Source organism: Amborella trichopoda, chromosome 6 (genome assembly GCF_054954075.1).
Source record: "Amborella trichopoda isolate Santa Cruz 75 chromosome 6, AtrichopodaSantaCruz75HAP2 v2.0, whole genome shotgun sequence".
Lineage (NCBI taxonomy): Eukaryota > Viridiplantae > Streptophyta > Magnoliopsida > Amborellales > Amborellaceae > Amborella > Amborella trichopoda.
In genome coordinates this window covers 52,559,985-52,573,767 of record NC_142341.1, presented here as the reverse complement: position 1 = coordinate 52,573,767, position 13,783 = coordinate 52,559,985, and the positions used below count along the sequence as shown (strand labels likewise).

The 13,783-nt window shown below is 33.4% G+C and overlaps 1 protein-coding gene across 1 annotated transcript; it reads left to right on the top strand.

Moving 5' to 3' along the window:
- The first annotated feature begins 5,222 nt into the window (after positions 1-5,222).
- Positions 5,223-5,549, top strand: LOC148781874 (uncharacterized). The gene has a single exon (XM_088870916.1). It carries the CDS (start codon positions 5,223-5,225, stop codon positions 5,547-5,549), a length of 327 nt encoding a protein of 108 aa, XP_088727042.1.
- The last annotated feature ends 8,234 nt before the right edge of the window (positions 5,550-13,783 follow it).

Sequence of the window (13,783 nt, the reverse complement as noted above, 5' to 3'; positions counted from 1 at the left end):
ATAACAACCCAAAAAAAAAAAACAAAAACAAAAAAGTCTACTATCACGTCCAATCCTCAAGGGTGTTGAAGTCAACAATATATATATATATATATATAACCTCAAGGTCGTTAAAGTCAACATTAAATATATATATATGCTCTTTTGATAGCATACTGTCTATTTACTCCCTTAAGCAAAGTCCAAGGGAGTAAATGTGCAGTATGCTTATGGTCGGTTCAGTGTGCTAATTCACACACCAATGTGAATGTTTTGTCCAAGGGAATAAGTGTATATTATGCTCCTGCGTGAGCATAGTTTACACGCTCTTTATATACAAAAATTTATTTGTTGCGTTAATTCACACACTAACGTCAATGTGACTTGCTTATTCACACGCAAATCATTATTTGATAAGAAGAAAATATTTGTTGGTGTGTGTATCTAGGGAAGGTCACCATACTTGTAAAACATGTTAACTCTCTTTCTCTCTTTCCTAACAAAAGACCATATCTCTCTCTCCCACATACATTTACATGCACACCGGTGCAAGGTTAAAATTAGGCTGAAATCACTCTTGTTGACTCATCCTCCCTCTCTCTCTCACCTAAGATTAGGCTCAAATCTCTCTCTCTTCACAAAATTGCTAAAATGACTCTCTCACACAGATACGGCTAACATATAGTTATCAAGACCGGACTGAATATGTAATTTGATAAGTGTTTTGGTCATTCTTGTTCAAGATAAATATTAAATTTGATAAAAAAAATAGTCAAAACCAATGTTTGATAAGTCAGACCGGCCAATTTTAACCGGTTCCCCGATTACATAAAGTTCGACAATTTTTTAAATATATTTTATATTTTTAAACTATTACACCTATTTTTCTTTATTTTTTTTAGAATCGTGTGTACCCAATTTGACCAATGGTTGGACCGGTTTTGACTAGGGGGACCACCCCCTTACCAATTCCATGACCTGCCCGATCTTGATTACTGGGCTAAAATGCGCTCTCTCCCATATTGAATCTTCCCCCTCTCTTTCTTTCTCGTTCTCTCTAACTCTCACACACATGCACAAAGCTAAGATTAGGCTAAAACCTCTTGAGGACAACATTGTTGTTTTGGGTCTTGGACCAAAAGTTACATGACTCAGTCCCACACCCAACTCAAAAATTACAATATATGTATTTAAATATATTTAACTACTTTTTATAAATTAGAACCCGAAAATATGTGACCCAGACCCGACCTATCGGACCAATTTTGTACCCATATTCGGACTTGGGTCAAGTTTACCCATCAGATCGGGGTCCACTGCGACCCTAATTGCTGACTTAATATCTCTCTCACACACACATGACACGAACCTTCTCTCTCTGGACACACCCAAAAGGCTGATTCTCTCTTTAGAGAGAAAGCATGGTCAAAATGTTGGTGTTAGGCGGATTCATTTTTGCACATGCATCATCATTCATGAAAAAGCCGCCCCTATATACCTTTGTATAGACTTGGTTTATTCTCACATGGGCACATCATCTACTAACTCCCTATGAGAAAAAACTATTCCGGACAAGTTCTCCGATTCTTTTTACTTACTCCCTCAAAGAAATGACTTCTTTTTTTACTTAATTCATGGAAAAGACTACTGACGAGAGGTTCTATTATTCTTTTAAAAAAAATATTTGAAAAGTAGATGGTCACAATTAATCTTGACTATTAGATGTGAAATTGGGTAGCTATATTTATTCCATTGACCAAACTCAAAGTTCAAAAGAAATTTTTTTGAACTTTACGATACACTCAAGCTATTAGATTTCATAACGGATCGTTATAAGTAATTGTAACATCCTTGTATTAATGGTAAATGGTCTCATTGTATACAATTCCTTAAATGCTAACTTGAGATCCTGTGAGAATAGAACTCTAGATGCCATGTTGTAGTAACCACCTGGTACCCAAAACTCATTCTCAAGGAGTTCTTCGATCTTAAATTTTTGGATTCACTTGAGGCTTTTCTATCTATAATTTTAGGATCCACATTGTAGAACATTTTAAAAAAGAGAAAACTTTGATCCACTAAGGTTTTAAGTTTATCAAAACTTAGACTCGATAGTCCAACATTGGGCTTTTATCCAGTCTCTACTCAGTCTTAGACCCAATGTTATTAGAAGAACATTGTTAATCAAACAGGTGAGAGGTTTGTTCTAGTCAAAATTGGTTTAAGTATCGGTTGAACCAGTTGGATAAAATTTTAAAAAACAACTTAAAATTATGAAATTACAAAAGAGTTGTTTAACTTTGTTTTGGCTTGTCTAGCCATCTAATTAAAGAACAATTTTTTTACCAAGCGTGATTTTATTTGGACCATACGGACCAAAATGCGAATCAATTATATAAACACTCCATGTCCATTAGTCATCAAATTGCTTGTATTAAAATGTACAAAACTACATTTTAAGTGTATCTAAAATATTGGCTTTCTTTGGTTCCATGGGCGGTCCATCTAATTCTGAGAACGCTACTTTTACTAAGTATTATCAGGATCAGACTGGTTACCAAACAAGTGAGGGTTCTAGTCTTATCAAATACCATCAATTGAATCGGTTAAACCAAATTTTAGAAATTTTAAAAAAGATATAAATAATAGTTTAAAATGTGAAATATATTAGAAAAAAGTTAAGGCTTGTATAAACTTAACACCTTAAACAATCAAAGTAATATGCACATCCAAATGATGCTTAAAGTTGTTTCAGTGCTAAAAATCCCTTAGATGGTCTAAAAAACTAATTTTCATTTTTAATTATGAAATTTAAAAGCTTAAAACATAGTATAGATCTAACAATCTACAAACACTCGAAAATCTCGATAATAGACAGTTCAGATAATACGTCACAAGATATATTATTTCTAAGACTTGAAATTCTGTTTTGTTCACATCCATATATCTCGAGGTCGAGATGATCATTTGGAAGGTTTTTCAACATGGAAATCATCTATTCTGATGAGTTATGAGTTCTTGATATGCGTCTTACCTCTATAGTATAAAGTTGACACCTTCTATATATATATATATATATATATATATATATATATATATATATATATATATATATATTGTTTTATAACAAAAGCGTTCAACTTTGTTGAGCCAGTTGAGCACACAAAATCAATTAAAAAAAAAAAAACTAGCACTAATTTTCATTAATTTAATTTTTACTTGAGATCACATTAGAAAGGCAGATGCATGCAATCTGACCAATCACAAGCCGCCGGTTCAATCCGATATTGATAACCATGGTTTTACTCTAGAAATCAGTGGCGTATACGCTCCCACAGAATGATCTCTCAGCTTTTATTAATAACTTTGACTCGTGCGTCAATATAAAATGAAAATGCAAATAATATGGAGTAGTTTGGGGGCCTACCAAACAGATCAGCGATGACATTTTTTATTGGATAATGACAAATGGAAGTTTCTTGTGAAGAAAGCAATGTGTAGAAACTTAGAAACATACAAAATTCTCTCTCTCTCTCTAAAATGAAAACATTTAATGCTATCTCTCTCTCTCTACAAAATTCATATATTATCTATTATTTTCTTAATTCCCCCTTGTTTACTCATATATAAATAAAAGGCATATATATAAGAATTGTCTATCTCTCTCCTCTCCTTCTCTCTCTCTCTACAAAATTCATATAGTATCTATTATTTTCTCAATTCCCCCTTGTTTACTAATAAATAAATAAAAGGCATATATATATATATAAGAATTGTTCAAGATGGATTAGGTAAATAAGAGCTCAAATGACACACGACTTTGAAAGAGGCAGGCCCAATAATTCACCGAACCAAGATGGATATAGACGTCCACCTCCTTTGCCTGCTCAAACTTTCAACAAACTTACCAAAAATACCCCCAATGTTTTCTAAAGGCATTCTTTGCCCTTTTCAACATTATGAAAAATGACACATATCTCCACATCTTGCTTGAGATTACTATACATCTCAAAATCATTCAAACCCCTTAATCCATCAAATTGCCATATTTTTTTAACAAAATGCCATTTTCTGGAGATTGTAGAAAGCCTAAATCCTCAAAAATTGCCACAAGAAAGTAACTTTTTTTTTTTTTTGGGTGAGAAAGTCCTTTGCCCATTTTTCATTAATAAAAATAGAGAAATACAGCTCATATAGCAATAAGTTCAGCTTGCTAGAAAAGATTATCAGGGACTTATTCTTTGGTGTAAAGTGTAAACTACTCTCAAGAGTATGGATCAGTTGGACCTAACTTTTGCATGAATCTCGATTTCATTTTGGTCAAGTTCTTTTTTAAAAAATGAATTCGCACAAAAAATGCAGGAGAATGAACCTACCATTACCACTGAACGCATACCGTCTATTTGGTGAACAGTCGATGGGTCTTCAAGAACTTAAAATTCTCTCTCTTTGTTGATTTACATGTTCTTCAAATCAAATCTCAGGTATAAAACTTTAGCCAAAAAATCACTCAAATCCTTAATTGGTTAGCGCTTGACAACTTGCAACGCTACTATTATGTCCTAGGCTCAATTTTCTACGAAAGGTAGGGAAAAAAACGGCATGTTAGTTTATAGAGTATTTTCCCCATAAATAATATTTATTGATATAATAACAAAGATGTGCTGGCTATACCTCCACATAGAAGGGCTAATATATCATACATTTGAAGGTGGAAAAGATGAAGGGTTTTATGAGCAAAAACATTGAGATAAAGTATATCAAATAGCTACCACATCAAATAGCTAGGGTAAGGTTTGGATGATGATGATATCAAATACCTACGACGTAAAATACTTGGTACATCAGGGGCACATTCACCATCTATCCGTGATTAACGATGGCTAATATTAACTATAGTTTATGATTAAGGATCTTCAGACATGCATGGCTACTCACCACCATACATCACAAGCTATAGCCGGTCAATGCACCCATGATGCACCATACACCATACACCATACACCTTACACCACAAACCACATTCAGTCCCACACCTCATGAATGCATTACACAAGGAGAAATAAAACGTTTGAGAAAAGGGCATTATAGTCATTTTCAAAAAAAGCCCATTGGGATTAAGGTAAACCGGGTCAATTCTCAAGGGCATTTTAGTCATTTTAAGAAACAAAGAAATTCATAGCATTTCCATGGTCCACCAAGTATATATGTGACTTGTCTTAGAAAAAGCATTACACAGAGAAATGGAGGGCCTAATTCCTTTTGTTTTCAAGGCAATAAAGAACAACAGAAGTCGCCGGAAATATCACTGCCTCTCAGAAAGATCGACCGGAAAATTCTCCCACATCGAAATTCCGGCCAACGGCAATGGATTTATGACCCCCCAACCTGAAAAGTATCCTGGAATTTACGTTGATAAAGGTCAGCTTAGGCGTCAAAAATCCGCCTTCCCTGCTCTTGGATTTTCAGGCACCAATTTTTCGCCAGAAAACTCTCGAAAAGCTGTCGGGTTTCTGACTGGCCCCGCGTCAAAGAGCCATCGGTTGTTTCTTTGTGTCACTGGGGGATAGGTCTGGTGAAAGAGTAGGTTTTCATTCGTGTTTTTTTTATGATTTTGTATGAATTATGGAAGTGTAAATTATAATAATTTGAAGCTTGGATTTTTTTTTTCAATGACTGGTTATAAGAGAATTTCCTCAGTCGATTGATGAATGGAAACTGGAGATTCTCTTGAGAAACTGAGTTATCTATGCTTAAGAAAAGGAAAAAGATGTGGATTTGAATTTATCTAAGAATACCTTTGTGGTTCAATTTCAAATTTTCCAGTATATGAATGTAACATGGACATGGTTTGGTTCGTGTCTGCGAACCTGCACACGACAACACCATAAAACTTAGAAGACTTGTTCTTTTGAAATACTTTTCAGTTTAACTTCAATTTTTCATATATATGAATGTCATCCTCAGTATGAAACGTGGGCATGCTGAGATCCAAACACCTTAACAATTTTTAGACACTTCTTGTCAACCATTCTTATAAAAATCTAATTATAAAATCAGATTAACATCACTAAAAATCTAACCTCCCTATCTAAATAATTATGAACATGTTGAGACTAAAACGTTGATTTTTATCATAAAATTTTTTATACTCAAATTCTAACAAATAAGCATATATTTTTATAAACATGGCATCCTCGTAAGTTGGAATAATGTGGTTTCTGACTTGTTTTTGTGTCATGAGGAAACTCCTGTTTTCTTCTTCAATGTCGACATTTTTTCAAAAACTAAAAAGAATTTATTTTCTCAGGAAAAACAACATCTGAAATTATTCTTGAATTTTTCAAATTATTTATGACTTGTCTAGTTTTCATTAAGGTGCATGCTATAAGGAAAGGATTCAATGAGCGTAATGAGGATCTATTTGAGACATCTTAGCCATCGATTGCCAAGGGAAAGTATTCAATGAGCACAATGAAGGGACTGTTGAAACAAATGCGTGATCTTGGCCGTCAAATGTCAAAAACGGACGGAGGGCATCGTTCCTTCTGCTCAAAGTCCGTCAAAAGCGATTGCAAAGTTTGAACACTTGGATGAGACACCCCAAATGTGCGATTTGGCATCTGATGGCTAGGATGGTGTTTTTTTTTCTTGCAATCTTTCCACTACTCTTCTTGTATTGAAAAAAGTTTAAATAAGAGTGAGGCCCTAAACAATCAAATTAAGGCGCACATCAAAAATTCACTTGAAGAGGTTTTTTTTAAGCCTAAAAATCCTCAAATCGATCATTTCAACCTCAAGTTGTATGGATATGAGAAAAAATAGATTTTAAGCCTTAAAATAGTGCATCTTATAATGCATTTTTTAAACCGCGAATTTTCAAGATTTTAAAAGTAGTTATAGATTTGTTCGATCCACACTAATTTTGAAGCTTTAAATTTTATAATTAGAGATAAAATTGAATTTTAAGGACGTCACCAACATTTCTAGTACTAAAACAACATCTTTTAGCACTATTTGAAGGTGTACCTTTGATTGTTCAGGGCTTCAGCCTTATACTAACCACACCCTTTTGTATTTAAACCTTGTATTGCAGATATAAACACTTATTTTTGTTTACAGAAAATTTATCGAAATACACCTACACACTATTTAAGATATTACCCATATTTTGATTTAACTTCGTAAAGCCCATCAGCTACACAGAATTGTGAATTGATACGGTTGAAAATGGGTAATATTATGTGTTTTTAATAAACTTCTTTGTTTTTGAATCAATTGGTAAATTGATCCAATCTTAGAAAAAAAGCATTTCTATTATTTCCTTTGTACTTTTAATAAAGGGAAAATATATAAAAAACTTATTTACTTTTAATATAAGGAGGCCAAAATCACTTTTGTCTATCAGATTTCAAATTGGATGGTTGTGAGTATATATTATTAACTAAATTATAAACTCAAAAAATATATATATCAAATGTTGTGACATACCCCAAACTATCGAATTTGACATCTAATGACTAGGAGCATTTGTAACCTCCTTATACCAAAAACCAGGGTTTGAAAACTCGCCGAGTCTAGTCGAACTCGCCCGGTTCGACTCGAAAATCATCTGCTACCGAGCCGGTTCTACGAAAAAACTGGGAAGCGCCCGTGTCCAGAGAGAACCGAGCGATTCCCAATAGTGAATCGCGAGTCACACCGAGTCACGCCCAAGAACACGGGCTGCACAGCGTTCTTCATGGGATTTCATTTTTTTTTGTCGTTTTGTTATCGTTTCTTCAGCCTTAAAAACGAATCTTGTAGGCTTTAATTCAAATTTATCATCCATTTCAGTCAATAAAAGGTATTAAAAAGCACTGTTTTTTATCAAAAAAATTTGGATCGAAGAGTGAATTTTAGGGTTTCCGCCATTTCACTGATTTCAAGCGAAAGAAGGCATCATTTTTTGTAAAATCTCAGGGCGATTGATTGTAAGAGTGTTGTTCAGAAGTTTTTGTTCATAATTTGTGATTATTTTGGAGGAATACATATCAATTTTGAATTTGAAGGCACGGGTGCACGAAAAACAGGTAAGAACTATGTTTTTTTTTCTTTTTTTCGCCATGCGATCAAATTCGGTCAATATTTTTCAAATCATGCATTAAATTTATAGGCTTTTGATTTGTTATAGTGTTGTTTATCATCACATGTATTCAATTTGATTATATTTATTCAATTTGAGTTGAATTTTTAGAAAAACAGACTGATGTCTGTGAAAAAAAATGGACCGAGTTTTTTTTTTTTTCCGCCATATTCTCAATTTCAGTAAATATTTTGCAAATAATGTATTGAATTTATAGGGTTTTGATTCCTTATAGTGTTGTTTATCATCACATGTATTCAATTTTATCTGATTTATTCAATTTGAGCTTCATTTTTTAGATTGAATGACTGATATATGTGAAGAACTGCAATTTTTTTTTTTTTCCTCAATTCAATCTATTTTATTTAATATTTTGATAATAATGTGTTAATATTATAGGGCTTTGACTCCTTATAGTGTTGTTTATCAAAACATGTATTCAGTTTGATGTAATTTATTCGATTTGAGGCCGATGACTGATGTTAGGTGGGTCTGTGAAGAATTGCGTTTTTTTTTATTTTTATTCATGATCAATTTTTTTGAAAATTTGTGATTTTTCGAAAAATTGTGACCAGTTTTTTATTATCATAAGGAATTAAACAATATTTTTAATTTTTATTGTTAAATTTCTAGTTCAAAATATTGCATGTTGATAGATTATTTATGCAAAAAAATACATGTTATTATATTTTTAATGCAAAACTGTATTTTTTAATATTTTAAAATTTTAATGCAAAAAATACATGTTGTTAAACTGTATTATCATGAGGAATTAAAGTGAATATCATTGTAAAAAAATCGCGGCATTTTATTATATTTTTAATACAAAACTATATTTTTTAATTTGTTGTTAATGCAAAAAAAAATATTAACAAATACTTGTTGTTAAACTGTATGTATATTTAATGCAGTTTTGCATTAAAAATGTATTTTTTATTTTTTAAAATTTTAATGCAAAAAATACATGTTGTTAAACTGTATTATCATGAGGAATTAAAGTGAATATCACTGTAAAAAAATCGTGGCATGTATGATAATTATATTATCTTGCAATTTTCAATTTTATTATTAAATTTTTAATACAAAAAATGTATGTTCCTGATAATTGAGTTGTAGCCATATTTGGAGCTTGCATTTTTTATTATATTATCTTGCATCTTTGTAATTGAGACGTACGACTATTTGTGATCATTTCAATCGAGTTGGGATTGTGCCGACTATATCATTGTAAATTTTATTTGTGGCATTGTGAATGACTATATCATTGTAAATGTTTTTTGTGTCAAATATAAGAGTAGTGGCATTATGGATGACTATATTAATGTAATTTTTTTCTTGATTCTAAGTGTGACTTATACAGATTTTTTTTTATCTATAATGTTGCATAAATATTTTTTTTTTCTCAGTGGGAACTAATTCATGTTTGTCGAAATGAAGATTTGTGACAAGTCCATATGTATTGGCATTGTGAATTACTATACCATTGTAAATATATTTTTTATTGATACTATATCAATGTAAATTTATTGTTCTATATGTAGTGGCTGATATAGGCTATTTTTATCTATAATGTTGCATAAATAAATTATTTTTCCCAATAGGAATTAAAATATTTTTGTCAATAGAAGTATTTTGCATTAACAACAAATATAACTTTATGAACTACCCCTACAAATTATCACTACACATGGTGATTATTTTTCATGTTGAACTGTCAGGTTAATTTTTAACCTTTTACATATTAAAGTTGAACCATGGCAAGATCAGCGGAAGACCCTGCATCAGACTTGATCCCAACAAAAAAGACAAAATTGTTTGTAATTACTGCCAAAGAGTGATAAGTAGTGGGTTACATAGGTTCAAGCAACATTTGGCAGGAGTTAAGGGAGATGTTTCTGCGTGCAATAGTGTCCCTAATAATGTAAGAAAGTAGATGACGGCATTTCTCAATGTTACCAAAGGTAAAAAAATTACAAAGCAGAGGATGGATGAGGAGATAGCTAGTTTATGTACGCCATCAAGCAGGAATGATCCAGAAGAGCAATATAATAATGACTTGAAGATGGCCACAAGAATGAGTTTATATGAAACATACCAGAGGGAACGCGGGTTTAGAATGCCTGGTGGTTATGACATGGGCATGCATGGTGGGCCTAGCTCAGACATGCATGGCGAGCCCAGCTCGAGTATGTACGACAGGCCCAGCTCAAATATGTATGGAGGGGTTGGTGGCAATATGTATCAAGAGGAATCAGACGTTGAAGAAATTGTTTCTAGCTTATCTAAGAGTGCCAGTATTGCAGGTCATAGTCATATAGACCCATTTCTCTCAAAGCCTAAGTCAGAACAGATGAACCTCAAATGCATGGTGAAAGGTACGAAAAACATGTTGGGCAGATATATAGGAAAATGGTTCTACGATAAAGAGATCCCCTTTGATACAACTAATAGCCCATATTTTCCACCTTTGGTCAAAGCAATCTAGAGAGCTAAGCCCGGGGTAAAACCCTCGACGACATATGAGCTCAGTGGGCCAATATTGAATGAAGAGGTGGAGGAAGTTAGAAAGTGGATTGAAGAATATAAATAGAGTTGGCCAAGAACAGACATTACTCTCATGAGTGATAGTTGGTTGAATAAAGTTAACAAAAAGGAGTATGTAAACTTCTTGGCCTATTCTCGAAAAGGTACAATTTTTGTTGTCTAGCAAAAACGTATCAGGGACAAAAAAAGATGCAAACTTCTAAGTACAATTATATGATCAAATAGTGGAGGATGTGAGAAATAAGCATGTAGTTCAGTTTATTACAGACAATGCGCCTGCATGTGTTTCTGCAGGCAGCAAATTGATGGATAAGAGGAAGCATCTAGTATGGACCCCATGTGTTGCACATAGCATCGATCTTATGTTAGAAGAGATCGGTGAGATCAAAATTTTGAAAGAGACTCTACAAGAAGTGAGGTTGGTGTCAAGGTTTATATATAACCATTCTAAAATTTTATTTTTGTTCAAAGAATAGTCTAAGAAAAAAGAGATAATAAGGCATGCCATAACCCGCTTTACAACAGATTACTTGGCTATGGACTCCATTCGAGAATCTGAAGGTGCAATAAAGAGATTGTTTACTAGTGAAGAGTGGTTAAATGACGACCTCTCGAAATCCAGTATCGGGCTAAAAGTGGAGTGCATAGTCTCAAATAAGAGGTTCTGGTCTCGATGTTCTAGTATTATAGAGGCCACTATCCCTTTGGTCACGGTGTTAAGGATGGTGGATGTTGACAAGAAAGCTACCATGGGCATCCTTTATGAAGGTATCGAGATGGTTCAATCAGCTATTGGGGAGAAGTGTAGTTTTGTTAATAAAGTGATCGAGATTATAGAAAGAAGGTGGAACACCAAATTTGGACGTCCAATTCATTATGCAGGTAAATATATATTTATATCATTAGAATGTTTCATTGTAAATTATTTTTTTATGAAATTTTAAATGACATTTATCTATCTATATATTTTCCAAATTACTACTTTAACCCAAAATTTTTCTATTTAACACGTAAACATCCCCACAAGATTATGGAAGGGGTCAAATACATTATTGCTAGGTTGGAGAGAAGCTATCGAAACCAAATAGCAGCAATACAAGAGGTATTATTTAATATTTCGGTAAGAACTTTATTGAGTTGTTATATTTGTGAGGAATAATACACTAAAACGAAATATTTTGTTTTAGCTTGCTATGTATATGGATGCTATAGGATCCTTCGTAACTAGACTTGCTAGGAATTCTCGAACTAAGATGGATCCAGGTTATCCCCTAACTAATATTTTGTTCATTCATATATTTAATCTTATGAATTGTTCTTGCCTTTATAATGCTTTTTGGATTTTAATCCAGCTGAAGGGTAGGAGATATATAGTAGTGATCCTAAAGAGGATAGCAATCAAGGTGCTCTCCCAGACATGTTCTGTGAACGACGTTCCGATGGTTGCACATTAGTAGGAGGAATCGACTCGCTTTAGAGAAGCTTCATAAACTAGTCTACGTTCATTACAACTTAAACCTCCGATAGTGATAAATAAGAAAGAAGCTTGAAGACTATGAGCCGATAGACTTGGACACAATATTTGTCACAGACACAGCAGAACAATGGGTAGTAGAAGAAGAGGAGTCAGTGTTACACAAGAGAACGTTCCTTGAGGCTATCGATGAGGAAGATCTTAAAGAAAGTGATGAGCAGCATGAAAGAGGAAGCAGTCCGCCAACATATCCACAACTCGTCGGAGATGTCGGTGATATTGCACCTAATGAGGGAGATTGGGAAGGGGGTCTAAAGGAAAATGAGAGAGGTGATGATTCTGAGGCCACCCAATCCCAGCCAAATTATTCACATATCGAGTCCCAACAACAAGAGGGTAGGGATGAGCACGATAGTGTAGGTGAGCATGAAGGATGGACAAGCTTCGAGGATTTTGGATTCGGACCAAAACAAAACACTAACACTAAGGGATTTGGGTATAGTTAGGTGCCCACTAATTTGAATGATTCGTTTTTAAATCGAGTCAATGAATTGTCACGCGAATTCAATCAATAGCACCAGCGTGACCAAGATGAAAAATGACGTCGTCTGTCATTTTATTTTTAGATCGTATGTTACGAATTGTATGCTTTATTGTAGTTCATGTATGATGATATTCTTAATCCATGATAATTCTATGTTTATCCTTTTGTGTGATGTAAATTAAATGATAAATAGTAGTTCATGCAGGGAAAGAACATATCAATATTCGCATATTCATGCAACGAAATGAAAATTCTTAATGGCATACCCTCATTTCTTATTGAATTCCTAAAAAACAACATTTCTAATGAATTGTAATAATTTTTTTGAATTGTTTTTAAAGTTTAATCCGACCGATTCTCGATCCGGATCGTCGATTCGTCGATTCGGATGGGTTTTTGAAATGCTCGATCCAAGTCACCGATCCGCTTTTTAAACCACTGCCAAAAACAAATGATCTTGTAGAAACTTTAAAAGCAATCCACAAAACCAAAGAAAAAGAACAATCAACTATAACACAAAGATATACATAATTCAACAACATACTTAAAAAACCCCATCACAACGATATATATCAGATCTCAAATAGATGGTACAAATTACTGAAATACGCCATATATATATATATATATATATATAGAATCCCTATGTAAGAATATCCAAAAAATTTCTCGAGGAAAGAGCCCCCGAACACCTGCAAAGGCAAGTCTACCTGGCCGTACACTTCTCCAAGCCTTAAACCCTTGACTTTTAACGACCTTCCGAAAGCATCCTTTTTGACTCCACCTTAACAAATCTATTTTTTCAAAATACAAGACATCAATCCTCAACACTTATAGTACACAATTCCTTTAAAAAATAAAATCACATACTATGAGTCATTTAATCTCTCCACTTTTTCTTTGTAGGTGAGAGAAAAAAGGCAGGAACTATTATGAGAAGGAATCACCACCTTTATCACTCCCTTTACACACTCAAATTTTTCCTCTCTCTAGCACACAGTAGGGTAGAAGCATCTCGATCTCTCATCTTATTCTTAGTAGCTAAGAAAGAAAAAGAAGGCATGAATCGTTTAATACTATTCTACTTGCACCAATTGGTAAATCGAACTGTTCTAAG

Bases quoted from the DNA above. Each gene is read 5' to 3' on its own strand.
- LOC148781874 (XM_088870916.1), top strand. From the start codon at position 5,223: ATGGAGGGCCTAATTCCTTTTGTTTTCAAGGCAATAAAGAACAACAGA.